Consider the following 18,755-nt stretch of genomic DNA (forward strand, 5'->3'; position numbering starts at 1 on the left):
CAGGCTCAACGCCTGGCTTCGCCTCATCGCATTTAACAACCTTGATTACTAGTTTTCAGTGTTAAACTTTTTTATAAAACTTTCACCAATCAGTTCTCATCAGATTCCTCGGACACCCATTTACCACACCTCAAGCCATACAATCATGAAGTACAACTATAACATGTAAAGCTAGAACATTGAACCTAACAAGTTGGAACGTGTCAAGCTACGGAATCCCTAACCACAATTGTATTCGTCACAGTCGTAAGATTGACACCTTACCTTATCGTTCTAACTGAACATATGTTCAAGGTTACACATAAAGGCGGCCATTCTTCCATGAACCGCCTCTCAGAATCAGTGTTTCCAAGAGCAATCATATGAAGACAGTGCTTATCACCGAACCGAACCTAATTGAAAGATACCAGAGCCAGCTTAAACAAATCGAATCGCCTTTGGCAACCCTCTTCTTAAGCAAATCAAATCGCCTTTGGCGAACCCTCTTCTGGCGAACCCTCTTCGCTATTGCTGGATACAACTCAAAGGTAAGACCTGAAATAATAAATTGACTTGGAAGTTCTAAAACATTTGTCAATGAAAGTGAATTCAATTAGAATGGGAGCAGATACCATATGATCATCCACAACCAATTACATTGGTTACACGAAGAATTTACAAGGCAGTTGGTGGTGAAATGTTTTTTACAAAAGTAGATCAATTGTATACCTTACCAACAAACCCAGCCACATAATGTCAGTCATCGTACAAACTTTCAGTGGGACTGCACTCAACTGGGTATTTAATAGCACAAAAGGAGCCACCGCATCAAGTTGGACCCATGACCTTCAAACATTGTCTGGCCAAAACTCCCTGAAAAATTCACGTGCAAACGCCACTTCTTCTGCACGCTTCTCTTCCTCTAGCACTTTCCTTATCCGTTTAGTTAAACCCTTTGACCTCTTTTTAGAATTCAACTGTTCCTAGCGTAATCAAAGATGAATAATGTTATCTGAATCAGTTGGTGCCTAAAGACAGAGAGAAAGCAAAGACACCTGGAACCTATGCTTTGAAATCACCGCTACACCTAAAACACTATTGTTTGTATCCAAATGAGATTGGGAGTATTCTTGTATAAAAAAAGAAATCAACATGCTTACCCCCTCCCTTTCTTCTGCACGAGCAGATCCATCAGAACTTGTCAATTTAATTTGCTTTGTCTTATCCGCACCTAAACCACGTTTGTTGTTCTTTACATGTCCTTCTACTGGCTCCAATCTACCCTGGTTGAAGAAAATAAACAAAACTTAAAATAGCAAGGAATAACTTGAAGTCTTGTTGCAAACATACAGGAAAAATGCCATGATAGGAACACATTCCTAAAAGTTTGTCATTTCGGTTGTTGGCATTTGCATTGAGAAACAATTGACATTTTCCCTACATCTAGACCATCACAAATGCGCATGGTGGTAAAAACACAATATCAAGCTACCAACAGATATGGATTGCGCAATGACCTAGCACTAGTCAGTTATTGCATCCACTAATCTAGTCAAGTCACAAAGTCAAGGTTGCCAGGAAAGGAAGTAACCAAGGAGCAATGTAAGAAGCAAAAATAAAAAGCAATGATTTTTTAACTCCATGTGAAATGAGAAAGAATCAGAATTATTGCTCCAGATACTAACATTACAATCCGAGACTGCTACCTAAAAAAACCATGGTACTTGTCAAAGCTTTTCTCAATTTCCCTTCTATGCAATTACATAATCACCTACTATTATTTACCAGACAAAAATGGAAACAAACAGATTACACATCTCAAATTAACGTGAAAACACCCAAAACTAATGCCACGATATCTAGCAAGCAGCAAGGAATGAATGACATTTGAGTGTATATGACATATTGACATACATTTCTTCTTATAACAAGTGAAGATATGCTTTTGTCCTGGACTTATTTTCAGAACAAAAAAACAAAAGTTAAGCGACTTTTAAGTATATAAAGGTTGACTTCCATCTCTGTAGGAATCATAATTGCTTAATTTTTGGAAATACATATACCAATTATCAAACTTATATTGACTACATATAATGCTTTGTTTTGGAAGCTTAACTTGTAAAGTATGCCTTAACAGTCTCTAGATGTATGATTCAGAGATGGCTTCCACAGAAGTGAGCTTCTGAGGACAACCAAGAGCTGAGGTTATGGAGGGAGTTATGCTCACCATGAACAAGTTTGCTTCATTTTGCAATGATATGATCCAAACTACCATACTTGGTTTCCTTATTCCTATATCTGATAGCCTTTGGTATTCTATCAAGGAGAAACAGCATTCAGTAGTCTTTGAAAAAGGTGAATAGTGTTTCGGGTCTGGATCCTGTACCAGACCCGAATTCACTCATGCATTAGCCCAGACCCGAGTTCATTCCTGTATAAGTCTGTTTTTTATTTGTATGTTTTTATTTGTATCCGGTTTCAGATATTACACCATACCCGACCCGACCCACTATGTACACTTAAGTGTATTAATATAGGCATTAGGTCACGATTTCTGTAATGAAGAAATCGTGAGCCGCAGCCCCTCTCTCTCTCTCTCTCTCTCTCTCTCTCTCTCTCTCTCTCTCTCTCTCAATACAGGTACCAAGGTGGAATTCTAACATGGTATCAGAGCGGAGATCTGTCTAAGGGCCGGAAAAAGTTTTCGTCAGGTGCGACAATCGGAGTTTAGCACGTCTTCGTCTTCTTCCTTCAGCGAGCCCCCTTCATCTCCTTCATCTTCTTCAGCCGAAGCATCAAAAGCCGAAATCCTTCAGCGAGTCCTCTCCATCCCCTTCAGCCGAACCCATCAATAGCCCAATCTGAAGCCCTCATCTCTTTTAAACAGGTTCTGACATCCAATCGAAATTTTGAAGTTTTTTTTGCTTCTCCCCTTATCTCTCTTCTTCTTTTCTCTTCTTCTTCCCTTATTCCTCTTCTCTTTCCTGAATTATTCTGTGCACCCACACCTCAAGTGGGTTTGTTTCTCTCTTGGATCTGAGGCTCACGTGAATTCTGTTCACGCGAACCCAAACCGTAAAAGGAGTGGTTGTGTTTCACGTGAATTGCTGAAATCGACTCACGTGAAACACCAGACCAATCACGATCCCTGTTTCTTTTATTGATATTGCATGTTTGACATTTCTTTATTGCTTGTCTGTTCGATCTTCCTGGGTCCACCCTTCTCCTCGTACTTGCACATTCAAATATATGTTTACTGTATAGTTCCCTTCCTGATTCTTATTTCTGCAAATATATTTAACGTGTGAAGGTGTTTTTCACACGTCGTTGAATAACAGTTTTCACAAGTTGAACCTGAGTTCCTGCATCCTCTGATTCTGACAATTTACGACCCTCTGTTCTAAAAAAAAAAGGTTAGAATTTTTGTGGATACTTCTGTTGATTCCAATTCTCAATGGATCTTATCACTCTCAATCAAACCTTTCTTCAAGTTTTTTCAACCAGCTTGTTTCTGAAAAGTTAAACACCTCAAATTTCTTGATTTGGAAGAGACAAATTATTCCTTTCATAAGGAGTCAAGGCCTCTTAAGTCACCTAGATGGAACCACTTCAGTCCCACCAGAATTTATCCTGAGAGAAGAAAAAGATGACCAAGGGGCGAGTTCAATCATGTATGTCAAAAATGTTGAATTTCTCAATTGGGAAAGGTAAGATCAATCAGTTGTTGCATACATCACATCAACTCTGTCTCAAGAGATTCTCGTTGTCATTCCTGACAACTGTACATCGCTACAACTCTGGGAACGACTGGTTCAGACGTATTCGCAGGTTTTTCAAGCAAGAGTGGTTTTTCTAAAAAGGGAATTTCAGTTGTTAAGAAAAGATTCTATAACCATCATGAAATATTTGAACAAGATAAATATCATCACAGACCAGCTTGCAGTTATAGGTTGTGCCGTTAGTGATAATGACATGGTGCAACAAACTCTGAGTGGATTGGGATCTTACTACAATATGATAGTTACATCACTACTGTGCCTTCCTGTTCTTCCCACATTCGATGAGCTACGAGCCAAATTGATCCAGTATGAAATGACTCTGAAGGGATTCTCTGAAGAAACTCATAATCATCCAAATACTCAAGAAGTTTTGACCACATGAGTGACTTATGGTAGAGGACGGGGACGAGGAGGACAAGGGCGAAGTGGACACGGAGGGCGTGATTTGCTTCCCACTCCAAACATGTCTGCTCATGTGCAGGGACCAAGATCTATTCCTACTTGCTTCCTTTGTAACAAGAAGGGGCATATCAAGGCGAATTGTTGGCATAATCCAGAGAATAAAGGAAAGGGTCCGTAGACAGAAACCAAAAGAAAGTTCACAAATACCAGAGACAGTGAAGAGATTAAAGATTTGCTGATATCTGCCTTGTCAGAATTAAAATTGAAGCAGAGTGATGAAGGCACATGGTTTGTCAATTCAGAGGCAGCAACTCATGTAACCGGCGATGCAGGTAAAATTTCTAACCCTATTCCTTATTTCGGAAAAAGTAAGATTGTCACTAGAGACGGATCCCACCATCCTGTTTCTCATGTTGGAAAGATTGTCATTTCCATGTCACATTCCACTCTTACTCTTTCTGACGTTCTTCATGCTCCTGACATTAAGAAAAATATTGTCTCTGTCTCCAAACTTATTGATGATAATAATGCTTCAGTTGAATTCACTCCCTTTTCTGTGCAGGTGAAGGACCTACGCACGAGAGAAACATTAGTTGAAGGAAAGAGACAAGGCAACATGTATGTCTTTGAAGAAGCTCCATGTCATGATGTTCGCCCTGCTCACCTGATTTCGAAGCCTTCGTTAAAGCGTGTTCATCCTCTTCTTTCAGTGTTTTTAGTATCTCTGAATGTAATAAGCCATTCTTATGGCATAGTCGGTTAGGACATTGTGGGAGTCATTTTATTGAGAAACTTGTTTCTAATAATCTCATTCCAAAAGAAAGTTTTAATGGGGATGAGAGTAGTCATAAATGTTCTAGTTGTCTTTCATGTAAGAGTCATGTATTGCCTTTCCATTCCATTAATAAGAGAGCTTCAAAACCTTTTAAGATTATTTGTTCTGATGTGTGGGGACCTGTCCCAATTGTCTCTGGGTCTGGAAGCAGATATTATCTAATCTTTGTTGATAGTTATTCTCGATACACTTGGATATATTTCATAAAAAATAAGTCAGAAGTCTTCTCTTTGTTTCCAAATTTCCTTTCCTTGGTCAAAAATCAATTTTCTGAGTCCATTCAATTTTTCCAATGTGATGGAGGTGGGGAATTCTCATCCCGTGATTTTATTTCTTTTCTTCGAAATAACGGAATAGGAAGAAAGGTGTCCTGCCCTCACACTCCTCAACAAAATGGCATTGTTGAACGAAAACATAAACATATTGTTGAAAGTGCCATGAGTATGCTTCATGACAGCAATCTTCCCATCAACCTATAGACAGAAGCTTTTCATTCTGCCGTGCAAGTGATAAATAGATTGCCCATGGTCGTTCTGGAAAATAAGTCTCTTTATCACTGTCTCTTTGGAGTTCATCCCAGTTATCATGATCTGCGTGTTTTTGGATGTGTTTGCTATGTGCATATTGATCGGTCCCTTAGAAACAAGTTTCAGGACAAGGCCCAGAAGTGTAGGTTTGTGGGATACGCAGATGACTACAAAGGATATCGGTGTTATGATCCCACCAACAAATGTATCAGAATCTCAAGAAATGTTGTCTTTGATGAACAAAATTTTGATGACAGAGCTGATGCAACGAATATACCAACTGAAGTTTACTATCCTTGGTTGAGTTCGAAACTTTTTGCTGGCTCCAATGAAGCATGTTCATCAGATTGCGTGCAGCAAGAAGAAGAGATGTCTGAAAACACTGAGACGTCGGGGCCACAGAATTCAGAAAAAGTACCGTGCAGATACAAAGGCATTGTCTATTCTAGACAGAGACCGACAACATCAAGTCATTCAGATCATGTCTCAGTCAGCAATCTGACTCCTTCTCACACTCTTGAGGTCAGAAAATCAAGCCGCATACGACATCCCATTGACAGGTGGGTTAGCTATAACAACTTCTCCTTGGATCTTCAACTCTTTTTAACTGCTCTCAATAAGGAAGATGAGTCCACTATGTACTATCAGGCAGCCACTTCTACCAAGTGGGTAGAAGCCATGAATGATGAAATGCAAGCCTGTATGAATGTGGAACCTGGGAAGTTGTTCCCAAACCACCTGACAAAAATGGTGTCGGATGTAAATGGGTCTACAAGATAAAGTACAAGCCAGATGGAACCATTGAACGATACAAGGCGAGGCTCGTGGCAAAAGGATTCACTCAAGAAGTAGGGCAAGCATGGCAAGACTATGATGAGACTTTTAGTCCGGTTGTAAGAATGGGAACAATTCGAATTATTATTTCTCTGGTTGTTGAACATGGATGGAAGTTGAGTCAGCTTGATGTAAAAAATGCTTTCTTGCATGGGGACTTGAAGGAGAAAGTGTACATGGAGCAACCCCCTGGATATCAAGAACAAAATTGTAAAACTCATGTGTGCAGGTTAAAAAGAGCTATCTATGGTCTAAAGCAAGCATCTCGCTCTTGGTTTGACAGCTTCTCACTAGAGATTCAGAAACATGGATTTTCACGTTCCATGTTGGACCACTCATTGTTTATTTTCAGAAGTCAGACTGTGACCACTCTGTTATTAATATATGTCGATGATATTGTTATCACAGGAAACTTTGCAGCCCATATCCAAGAAGTAAAAGACTTACTAGGTCAGAGGTTCAAAATGAAAGATCTTGGAGCTCTACGCTATTTTCTTGGTGTAGAAGTTGATAATCAGGCTCATGGCTTGACACTCACTCAGCACAAGTACACCGTAGATGTTCTCAGCAAGGCAGGCATGAAAGACTGCAAACCTCTGGGAACTTCGAGTGTGCTTCATCAAAACTTAGCGCTCATGATGGAAATCTGTGTGATGACCCCACCAGGTATCGAAGCATAATAGGAATGTTACAGTACCTCACATTCACTAGACCTGATATTGTTTATTCAGTCAATCAAGTGTCTCAATTTATGCATGCGCCACGTACTGGACATATGAAAGTTGTCAAGAGAATCCTTAGATATCTGAAAGGGACTATTGGGGATGGATTGACATACTCACCACAGCCATATGGCAAAGATGATCATAGACTCACTGTATATTGTGATGCAGACTGGGCAGGAGATCCTGATGAACGAAGATCTACATCAGGATATTGTGTCTTCATTGGAAGAAATTTAGTCTCTTGGAGCAGTAGAAAACAAAAGGCTATCGTTAGATCAAGTACTGAGGCTGAGTATAGATCTATGGCAGCTGCTACTGCCGAAGTCATATGGATCAGACATTTACTGACTGAAGTAGGAGAAAAGATCTCCCACACTATCTTGCTATGTGACAACCAAAGTGCTATAAACGTGTCATTCAATCTAGTACATCACAGTCGTGCTAAGCACATTGAGATTGACCAACACTTTGTGAGACAGAAAGTTGAAGAAAAAGAGATTGAGCCTGAGTTCGTCAATACTGAAAGACAAGTTGCGGACCTATTTACGAAAGGGTTAACCAAGGATCGTTTTTGGACGCTTAAAGGCAAGTTGTGCATGGTCCATAACCATGATCAACTTGAGGGGGGGTGAAAAAGGTGAATAGTGTTTTGGGTATGGATCATGTACCATACTCGAATTCACTCATGCATTAGCCCAGACCCGAGTTCATTCCTGTATAAGTCTGTTTTTTATTTGTATGTTTTTTATTTGTATCCGGGTTCGGATATTACACAAGACCCGACCCGACCCACTGTGTACACTTAAGTGTATTAATATAGGCATTAGGTCACGATTTTTGTAATGAAGAAATCGTGAGCCGCAGCCCCCCTCTCGTAATCTCTCTCTCTCTCTCTCTCTCTCTCTCTCTCTCTCTCTCTCTCTCTCTCTCTCTCTCTCTCTCGTTTTCTCAATACAGGTACCAAGGTGGAATTCTAACAGTCTTCAGCAATTCAGCCTATGATTCTGAATCAACTCTTCCATTTTTCTTTTTTTAAGTTCAATCTTCTTCTTAGATGCCTATCTTTTTGTACTAAACATTGTAATCTTCATTTATCACAGAACCAAATTTAAACTTTTTATGCTCATTGAAAAAAAAATCATTGATAACAATGATGCAGAAAAGGAAGACATCAGATAGCCTAAACAACAGTTGCATAATTGGTGGAATACCAAGGGATGTGATGCTCCAAAAGAAGAAACATTTCACAAAGCTTGAAAAGTTCTGTCGCTGAACGTACCTGCTCTGAGACACCAAGGCCTGTGCCTTCCCTCCATCCGCACTTTTTCAGAAGCTGCAGGCATGAATTCTTAGTGAGTAGAGAGTGTGTAGAAAGAGAAGACATGCAAACAGGGAAACCTAAGTCAACAAAACTACTTCCAAGTTCCAAGTAACTGGAATTTATCAATACCATAATGTGTTAAGTAACCAACAATTTGTCAAAAGACAACTGGCAAAATAAAAGAACAATACATTAACCTATGATAGATGCAAAACAAATTTCATGAAAAAAGAAATCAACAAAACAGATATTTCCAGGAAAGCATGCGATAAAATAAAACTAAGATGAAAGGTAAGCAAGTAAAAGTCCCAGACGATGCAGGAAAAAGAAAACAAAGGATGAGTAATTTAGAAAAATAGAGCCCTTGCAATATGAGAATCCCACAATAATGAAACTACTGAAGATAATAATTACCTACAATTTTCAGGAACTAAAAAAGAATTAAGGAAATCAAAAGAGACGAGTATCTTTTAAACAAGCCAAACACTAGGGACAAAATAACCTGTTAGATCGAAAAAAAGATGAGACGAATTCCAATAAGCAAACCCAAGAATTTTAGAGTTACTTTCTTAAGGATACAGATTCAACCATTCACCTGAGCTGAAGGCAAAAAGATAAAGGAAAGAAGAAAAAAAAAAAAAAAGAAGAATCCAAGTTGATTAGAAGATTATAACAAGCTCAGAGATTGCTATACAAGGAGTTGTTGTTCTCATATTTGGTGTATATTCTTTCTTTTTATTTGTTGCATATATTCGGAGGGAGGTACCAAATGAGGATGGAACCCTTTTTTCCTTGCTGAAGGCCTCTCTTTCCTAACCCTAAGAACACCATTGGTATCAAAGCCATCAAGGGTGGGGTTGGGTTGGGTTGGCCAACTAAATATGCAATCTCTAAATCTAAATGAATGACGCTAGGATCCTTAATGACATATGAATATGGATATCAAAATCAGCCCTATCGAGCACTCGTAAGAGAAGAATAAAATAGGGGAGGTGCAGCCGCGAACCCCAATGGTCCTCTCCTTCCTGCAGCGGTCTGAAGGAGAGATCACAACCTGCCAGTTTGTGGGGTAGGCGGCCTAGGCAAGAAGGAATTCACCACCAAATTTTACAAGAGAGACGTGAATCTTTTCTTTCTAACCTAGCCTAAATCGAGAGAAAGAGATGAAAACCCTGCCAGGCAACGGAAAAAACTGCATCATAGAGGACGGGAGAGTTATATTAGGGATTTAGAGGGGGCGAGAGGCGAACCTGAAACCCCACATTGGTAGAGTCGATAGCCCTGCTGCTGCTCGAACCGATTCCCTCCCCCATCCTTCCCCTTGGGCCAGCCCTTCCCCTTCCTTTGTGTTGTTACCTATGGAGCCGAGAGCCCCGTCCCAACCTTAAAACCTATATGTTAATAACCAAACTCACGCTATTTACAAGATTGCCCTCTCACCACCGACACCGCGACATACCGATGTAGAAAGCGAGCCAAGAGGGCTAAGTGAGCGATTATTAGTTAGGAATAGAGGGACTGTCTAAGAGAAGAAGAGACAGGAGGAGGATGACGGGGGAGGAGGAGGAGGAGGAGGAGTGCCGTCAGATCGGGTCCTACAAACCGGTGATCAGAATCGTAAGGGAGGCGGCGGAGGAGATCCTTCTGCTGTGGGCTTTCCGGCAGCCTTCCTCTCGCACCCAAAACTCCTTCGTTCGCCAAACCTCGCTCTCCCTCAACATCGAAGCGTGCGGCCAAAACCTCACCCTCCACCAGTCTCCCTCCTCTATGGTGCGTGCGTGCCTCTCTCTCTCTCTCTCTCTCTCTCTCTCTCTCTCTCTCTCTCTCATTTGCTCTTGTTTTTGGTTGTGTACTACTCGTGTTGTTCTCATACGGACGGTGTCGGATCACAAACATGGGTATTGAACGAGAAACAAGTAATGACCCTCCCTCCAACTCGGTCATGCCCATGACCCTTCTTCAATGAAACAGTTGAGCTTCCACTTCCCGGCCGAATCAAGCAAAAACGTGTTTTTACACGATAACCCTAAATCCAGACTGAAAACCGTGACACCTGTCCCATCTGCTGCATCCCCAATAGCAAGTAGGTCCTACTAACAGACGCAAATGAAATTAAGCCTCAAAGGTTAGGGGTAACGGCTCGTATGATACCACGTTAATACTTAATAATCAAAGATTGAAGTTTGTCTTTTCTTTCATTTAAATTAATTTGATCCAAAACAAGGTCTTTTAGTAAATAAACAACGACGAACACGTCTATAGTTTCAGATTAAGCCAAAAAAAAAAACCATCGAGCTTGGATGGTGTTGGTGAGTTAAGTTAGGCCCTGCATAAAGGTGGGTTCCCGTCCACCTGGGCAAGAGTCGGTTTTGAACATCGCATGCGTAATTGAAAGAAAGAAGAGGCTTTTCTTTGAAGTTAACGTCTTAAAACGCCATAATCTCAAACAGTTTTCATTGACCGAGCATCTTGATATCTTGCACCAAGGTTCACAAATTCAGCAAATCATCAACATCATCGTGTTGGTTATAACACAGAGGTGCTTCCTAACATTTCTAACAATTCCAGTTCACCGGACCAGTGGTAATACTAATCGATTATTGCTTTGCAACAACATAACCTTTCTTGCATAATTTTGTTGATAAACAACCCCAAAGCAACGCAGGTACAATCTTCATGATTTCCTTACCGTTTACGGGATTGAACTTCAAAATTGAATGAGATGCAGGATCAACTGTGTAGCACAGAATTGAGACTTGGTGATCTAACTAAACACCGAGATCACCATTCAACAGGTGGGTGTCGACTGTCAACCTCAATATCTGATCCAAGTGATGCGTGGTGACAAAGGAATGATGAAGATCACTTCCTTTGTGCACGAGATGTTGGTGACAATTTGGAAGAAAGTGTTGGAACCAGTAGATCCAACTTAGTTGCTCTTTTGGACTAATCTGTACTTGAGCTTCCATCTTAGCACTAATAGTCCCTTTTTATTTCAGAACACGCCTGGAGTAACCGGTGCAGTAATGTGGGATAGTGGCGTTATGCTTGCAAAGTTTTTGGAGCATGCTGCCAATTCAGGTTCACTTGATCTTCAGGGAAAGAAGGCCATAGAACTTGGCTCTGGATGTGGACTGGTAGGGTAAGACATGTCTTGGTAGCATCATACTTGAAAAAAATTGACACATCCAGTATCACAGTAGATTTTAGTTCTTGCTGATCTTCATGGAAGAATATGAGTTGCGGCTCCACTTGCTCATCAGACAATCTGTGGTTACTCAGTAGCATGATCCTTCTATTGACAGTGCACGTATATGCACTTTTAGCAGAACAATCCTATTCAAAATTGCCACATTTTACACTAGGAATCTTGGTAATAAAGTGGCGAGACTTTCAAAACTGCCATGTTAGATGCCTCTGACACTGCTCCCGCAGATTCTCCGTGGCATGAGATTCGCCAAAGCTTAATTGCATCAACTATTTCACATAGTAGGTCTGTTTCAAGTTTTACATAAATCATTCTCTGAGAGAGAGAGGGATTACATTCAGCATCACAGCACACGTCCTTCATGCCCTCCATTGTCCAATTTATTGTCCCTATCAGTACATTGGTATGGGTGTGTTTTTGCAGCTGCATTGCGGCCCTCCTTGGAGCTCAAGTCATTCTAACAGACTTACCTGATCGGTTGAGACTACTCAAGAAGAATATTGAAGCTAACCTGAGCGATGGACAAAGACGAGGTTCTGCAACTGTTAGTGAGCTGACCTGGGGAGACAATTTGGAGCTTGAGTTGATCAATCCCTTACCAGATTTGGGTAACATCCTTTTAAGTTCTACTGTATTTTTAGCTCTTACTTCATTGTGGACTATGGACTATGGAGTATATTCTGCTCTATGGATAGTTATCCTGTTCAACATTTCAAATGTTAGATTTCCACCTATGTCACATGGGTGCGGGTGCGGGGGTGCGACACGGCAAAAATGTAATATATATATATATATATATATATATATATATATATATATATATATATATATATATATATATATAATTTTGAAGTTTTAACAGTTAACATTGTCATAATATCATTCATCATGCATGCAATATATCAACCTAAATATCAATCAAATAAGTAAAGCAATTACATAAATCAACCTAAATATCAATCAAATAAGTAAAGCAGAAAAGAACTAAATTACATACCAAAGTATATCCTGATGAAGTAATGGATCTTAATAATTTTCTTCTTCATGATCAAATGCATCATTAGAAGGAATATTGCGCTCAGCTAACTCCATGTTTGTTATGTTGAAATCATGCTCTTCCTCGAAGTCACACTCTCCTGGGTTTACATCCCAAAATTTGGATGTTCCTTGTCTGTGTTACAAACCCAATTTGAAAATGTTAAATACAATACAAGTATATTTAAATGAAAAACTAATAAATAATCAAATAACTAAGAGAGCAAATTAGTACATGTATTCATCATTGGTTCGCGAAAGTAATCGAAGATTTGAATGAACATATATTAAATCATCTACACGCGCTTGCTGGTGAGTTTGTTTCTCTTCATGTTGTGGATTTGAGAATATGTGCTCCAATTTCTTTCACAACAAGATGAACTAGCGGGCTGCGATGGAGAAGAGGTGTTTCTGATCCAAATGTTAACCACCATGTGATGGGATCTATATTATCCTCTTCTCTCGAGAATAATGTCGGTCCATATAATCTCGAAGATGAAAAATTTTCAAACTCTTGTGTGACTTGATGTAGAAGATATGCTTCTGGAAAAAGTCGTCACTGCACATATTTTTATGTCTTAATAGCTCTGGGTCTAAATTTGGAGGGATACGACCAATACCACTAGCCCGCTACTTATTTGCATAATATTTTGAATTAAGAGAATGTATCATGCAATGCAAAGGAGTGTTGCTCTTATCCCATCTTTTGACTAAAATTGAATGAATATGATTAAAAAAATTTGAATCATCCAATGTAGGATTTTTTTCTTCATGCTTGAAAACTATAGCTTGTATTTTTTCAATCATATTATCCCACATTTCATAAACTCTGTGAAGCATGGGTTCATCCTTATCAACTTCTCTTAACATTTCTCAAATAGGTTGCGTAAATTGAAGGAAGTATACCACTCTGTCCCAAAACTCATCATCAAGAACAAATTTTTTAATTTCTTGAGCCTTGATATCATCATCAGCACGATAGAATGTCCATTTTTTATCAGTCACCATGTTAACCAAAGCATTTTTCACTCTTTTAATTTTCTTCACCATCACAATGATGGACACAAAACATGTTTCAGCGACTTTCAACAATTTCAGGTCAGAATGCCTATTAAATATAGCATTAGCACGATGGTGGTTAACAACAAAATTCTTAATGCTTTTGACATTTCTTTCTAAATCTTCAATTCATGAACATAAAGCATATGTTTATGAATTTTCTTCTTATTTGGGGTTGCAGATGCTCTTTAGGGCCAGATTTAAGCTTTATGTTACACAAGGAGTCCAAAAAATATGAGAGTACTCACTCTCCAAACTCAACGCTGCACTTTTACAAACTAGAGCGTTGTCTGTGCTGATTTGTACCGCTTTCTAATCACCCACTTCTTTTATGACTTCTATAAACAACCTCTTCAAATACTCTGCATTTTTATTATCCTCAGATGCATCAACTGCTTTCAAGAATATTGGGTCACTAAGCGAACAAACAATGAAATTGATCAGTGGATGCCTTTGAATATTTGTTCATCCATCAGACACAATAGAAACTTCATTTTGCTCCCATGAATATTTTTTAATCTCCAGCAACCTCTCTACATTTGCCCTCTCTTGTGCAAGAAGTGTGGTTCATTTTTTCTGAACTTGGAGACACATAGTCACTCAAATTACAATTTGCCAAGGATGTTACTAAATTCTTTCAATAAGGATTTCTAGCCGCATTAAATGGGAGTGAACTAGAATAAAAATACCTCTCAACTTTTCTATCCAATTCTTCTCTTTCATATGTATTGAATGTTGCTTGTATTGTTCAACTACCTCCTACATTGACTTTTTTTTTTCAGCATCTTCTTGGTGGCTTGCAAATGGCACACTAACTGCACAAGAATTGGTCATAGTCTTTCTCTTCTCATATTCTTCTTGTATTGTCTTTGTATTGCCTCATCAACTTTTTTGCATCTTGAAATGTCATGTCCTGGTATCTTCAACAAATGAGCCTTCACTCTTGTGTAAGACCCAACAAAATCTCTTTTGCAGAGCTTGCATCGAAATCTCTTGTTTCCACCACCTACTTCTCTAGTTTTTGCAAGTTTATCTACATATACCCATAGTGGCCCCACATCATCAATCTCACTGCAACTATCAACAAAACTAGCAGCAGAACTCACATGTTGGGATGAGAATGACGCAAGTCTTTTTCCTTATCCGTCATTTTTATCCTAAAAACACAAAAAAAAATACATTCAAAATTTCAAATCAATTATATAGACATTATCTTGATATAAAAATATAAAATATATATATATATAATAAAATAAGGAGCAAGGAGGGGGGATCTGCCCTCCCCTGCCAAAAACAGGGACTCAGCCCCTCCCTTGAAATAAGAGGGAGCAGGGATGAGGGCTCGACCCCCTCCCCTGCCGAAAACAGAGGGAGAGGGGGGGGCTCAGCCCGTCCCCTGTCGACCCAACAAGAGAGCGAGAGGGGGGAGGGGCTTGGCCCCTCCCCTGCCGACCCAACAAGAGAGCAAGAGGGAGCAGGGGGGCTCGGCCTCTCCATTGCCGACACAAGAAGAGAGCGAGAGGGAGCCAGAGGGTACATACCTGCGATGAGGGAGAGGAGGAGCCTAGGAGGTGGCGTCGGGAGGAGAGAGCTCGAGCTGAGAGGAGAGGAGAGATTAGGGCAAAAAAAAAATTGCCCTAATCCTCCTTTCCATTGGTTTTTTTTTTAACGTCTGAAACGTGGACGAAAATGACCCTGAGTGCGTTGACCGCACCCGGTGCCGCACCCATGTCGTGTCGACGCGGGTGCGGCACCTGCTTTGCCGAGTCTCTGTGACTTAGATTTTCACATATTTTCTGTTCTTTATTGTGTGCCAGCATCAGTCCCAATTCTGACATTTCCAGAGCTTCTGAAAAATAACTTACAGCATGGTTTAAGTTGCCTAAATTATGCACATGAATCATAATCAATCAAGTGATATATGTGATATTCAAAAGCCTAAACAAGATACCAGATTAACTGGTTACTGATAGAATATCTGATACAGGTGTTTCCAATCTTTCAACTATATTTTACCATGTATGAGGACCTAAATCCGAATTCTAAAAAGGGGGTGGAGCCTCCTTGACTTTTTGAGGAATCCTTCATTAGTGGTTGTGAATGACCGGCTTGTTCCATCTTTTCGACCTTGGTTCTGTAGGAGCAAGTAAGACAGATTGTGAAATAGAACCAACCGTCTGATTGGATTCGTTCTCAATAGCCATGAGATGATCATCTTAGGGTGATCTTTTTGTCGACGGATAGATAGATGTACAGTAACAGTAGTACCCATTGAGTCAGTGTTAGGCTGCCCCTGCCCATAAAAAGAAGAGAAGAACAAGCGAGTGCTCCACTCTGAAAAAGAATGAACAAAAAGAACAAGCGACATCTCTCATTGCCTTTACTGGCTTTTGCTAATGGTTCTTTTGCTTTTGTTTCTAGAAATTGACTGCTTAAATTATAAGTAAAGGATAGCAGATTGGTTTGTTGGCTTACTGAGATCTCCTATCTGATGGAAGGCAGGAGCCAAGCATTCCATTTAATTCTAGAGTACAGACCTGGGAATAAGTAACTAAGATAAGAATGTATTTTCTACCAAGCCACTAGGTCAGGTTGCTATGTAGTCAAACAAATTGGTATTCTTGTAGTGCAACGGGAAGGGGGACTAGCTGAAGCATAGTTAATGGTTTTGAATGCTTAGATACACGAGTCCACATCAAATCAGGGGGAACCAACTCAATCAAGAGATATGTAGACTTTCTCTGGGGACAACTGCCGTGGTTTATAATTCAGTTTAGACGATTTTCAAGGATGTGGGAGATATCGCATTTTGTCTTGGGATAAATGATTCATATTAGTTTAGGCCAGTGTCACCAAGCCTATTTTCAGATACTTCTCATGCAAGGCGTTCAAGATCATCACAAATTCAGATGAAACGTCACAAATGAATGCATGCTTTCAAATAACTGGGTCATTCCCAAAGGGATTTTAACACGACCATGGATAAACTTGTGAAGTGGAAGTATATGTGATTCATACCACAACAAATGCCATGGATCAAATAAAGCAAAATCCTCAACTAAATTACTTAAATCCTATATGGCTTGCTTTTGCTGTAATATTTGTATATGTTTTCTCCGAGGTTTTAATTAATGAGCATATTAACGGAACATTATCTATTTTTTTTCAGTACTTGCATCAGATGTGGTCTATAATGAAGAGGCAGTCACTGATTTACTTGTTACTCTCCGGCAACTTTCTGGAGACCATACCACAACCCTTTTATCTGGAGAACTGCGAAATGGTAAGTTACGATGGTCAGGTTGCATGTGCTCTCTCTCTCTCTCTCTCTCTCTCTCTCTCTCTCTCTCTCTCAGATACAAACTAACAGATGTTTGTTCATTACAGACGTTGTGCTCGAATATTTCTTGGAAGCTGCCATGAAGGAATTCACGGTTGGGCAAGTTGAACTGTCCCAGTGGCATCCAGATTATCGCAGTCATCGAGTAGCTATTTTTGTTCTAGTGAAGAAAACTTTTTCAGTGTAACTCATGGCATATTTTCCTCACTTTTTGTTTAACCCATCTTTCTTTTACTTCCCTTGAGTATAAGTTTTCTTTAGTGGCTAGGTAACATGGGTATGGGTGCTTCTGCACCCTCAAAGCACCCGTGCCGCACTTGCACCCGCTCCTATGTGACAGGTTCAAAATCATTCAAGTTAAAAAAAAAAACTTATAATTATATAATCATAAATGCAATATATATATATATATATAAAGAGAGAGATGGGTGTGTACAGTGGATCATCAAAATAATAGCAGGAAAACAGCGGCATACATAAACACGTGTAATTTAATCTCATCAATCTAAAAATAATATAATCATGCTATTATGTGTGTGTGTAACTAAGATGGACTGTATGCCGTTTAGGAACCGTAATAAGATTGAATGAAGTACCTGTCCTAGGAGCTATTTTGTAATCAGGACCATGTCAATTCAATTTAGACGGGATTTTTGTACCATGATCTTGAGTTTCTGGTTCCCAAATTGGAGAAATTGATTCTAAAAGAGTAGTTGCTTACGTTATAAATTTACCTTTGGGTCAGTAATTCAATACGAAGTATTATAATGAGACTGAAATCCGTTAGGGTAAAAAGATGGTGGTAAAATTGTGAATGTCCTGTGTGCCGTTGCATATTTCCTATGCAAACTTCCAATTTCTTATTACGGAATTCCGTAAATGTGTGAAGGGCTGAGGTTCTGTTTCAAGACTCAGGTATCATCCGTCCATGAACTCCCTCCCTCCCACATTCACTGGAAGAGTATTTGATTCAGTGACATCCGACACCACCTAAGTGTCAAGTCTGCATTCCTTTGCTGCCACTTTCACATTTCGGAAATCAATCAAAAGCATGTCCATGAGTGCATGGAGCAAACACTATTTTTTTTTTTAAGGCAAGCTGTGTTAAGACAAGGAAGTTGTACATGATAATTCAAGTATGATATTTTAATGATGAATAACTGGATTTTAGTTATGGCAATAAAGAAAGAAGAAAAGAATTAAAGAAGTTTATAAGTTTTACATTGAAGAATTGATTGAAGATTTTGTGTAAGTGTAAATCTCTTTAAATTTTTAGATTCTTGTCTTACTTTAATTGCATATTGCACTTGCATTACACCTAAAAATACTTAGAAAAACTTTTTTAAAAAGAACCCTTTGCAAAAATTATTTTAGAAAGCCCTTTACCTATATTTTTAGTTTTATCAGTCGACCAATAGTCTTATTAGTTGATCGATTGTCTCGCGCCTTTTTCAAAGCCAAATGTTTATTTTCTAATCAGTCGACTAATCTATTCTTAGTCGACCGACCCGAGAGTTTGATTTCTGAAAAGTTTACCAAAAGTTGATTGAAAGTTGTTTTCAGTCTATTGATGATTTTCATCAGTCGACTAATTTTTCTTTAGACGACTAATTTTCAAAATCCCGAATTCAAATTTTTTCGGCTAGACACAATAGTCGACTGATTTAACAATTAGTCTGCTAATATTTGATTTCAGTGGACTGATAACTTT

At 39.3% G+C, this 18,755-nt stretch overlaps 2 protein-coding genes across 3 annotated transcripts; one reads left to right on the forward strand and one right to left on the reverse strand.

Moving 5' to 3' along the window:
• Window positions 1–618: 618 nt before the first annotated feature.
• Window positions 619–9,787, reverse strand: LOC149832347 (protein SQS1-like). 2 transcript variants are annotated; one of them, XM_090014467.1, is made up of 4 exons: window positions 9,653–9,787; window positions 8,361–8,414; window positions 1,140–1,262; window positions 619–956 (listed from the first exon to the last, which is right to left on the reverse strand). In XM_090014467.1, the coding sequence occupies exons 1-4, from the start codon at window positions 9,713–9,715 to the stop codon at window positions 828–830; spliced, it is 369 nt and encodes a 122-aa protein (XP_089870593.1). In that variant the 5' UTR covers window positions 9,716–9,787; the 3' UTR covers window positions 619–827. The 2 variants fall into 2 exon arrangements, with proteins under 2 accessions (XP_089870593.1, XP_089870592.1); XM_090014466.1 differs by having other exon boundaries at window positions 619–962; window positions 9,653–9,768.
• A 132-nt stretch (window positions 9,788–9,919) lies between these two features.
• Window positions 9,920–17,278, forward strand: LOC149832348 (S-adenosyl-L-methionine-dependent methyltransferases superfamily protein). The gene is made up of 5 exons (XM_090012431.1): window positions 9,920–10,172; window positions 11,402–11,544; window positions 12,034–12,218; window positions 16,874–16,987; window positions 17,092–17,278. The coding sequence occupies exons 1-5, from the start codon at window positions 9,951–9,953 to the stop codon at window positions 17,229–17,231; spliced, it is 804 nt and encodes a 267-aa protein (XP_089868557.1). The 5' UTR covers window positions 9,920–9,950; the 3' UTR covers window positions 17,232–17,278.
• The last annotated feature ends 1,477 nt before the right edge of the window (window positions 17,279–18,755 follow it).

The sequence above is a fragment of the Nuphar pumila genome, chromosome 7, assembly GCF_984573655.1.
Source record: "Nuphar pumila chromosome 7, dmNupPumi1.hap1.1, whole genome shotgun sequence".
Classification (NCBI taxonomy): Eukaryota; Viridiplantae; Streptophyta; class Magnoliopsida; order Nymphaeales; family Nymphaeaceae; genus Nuphar; species Nuphar pumila.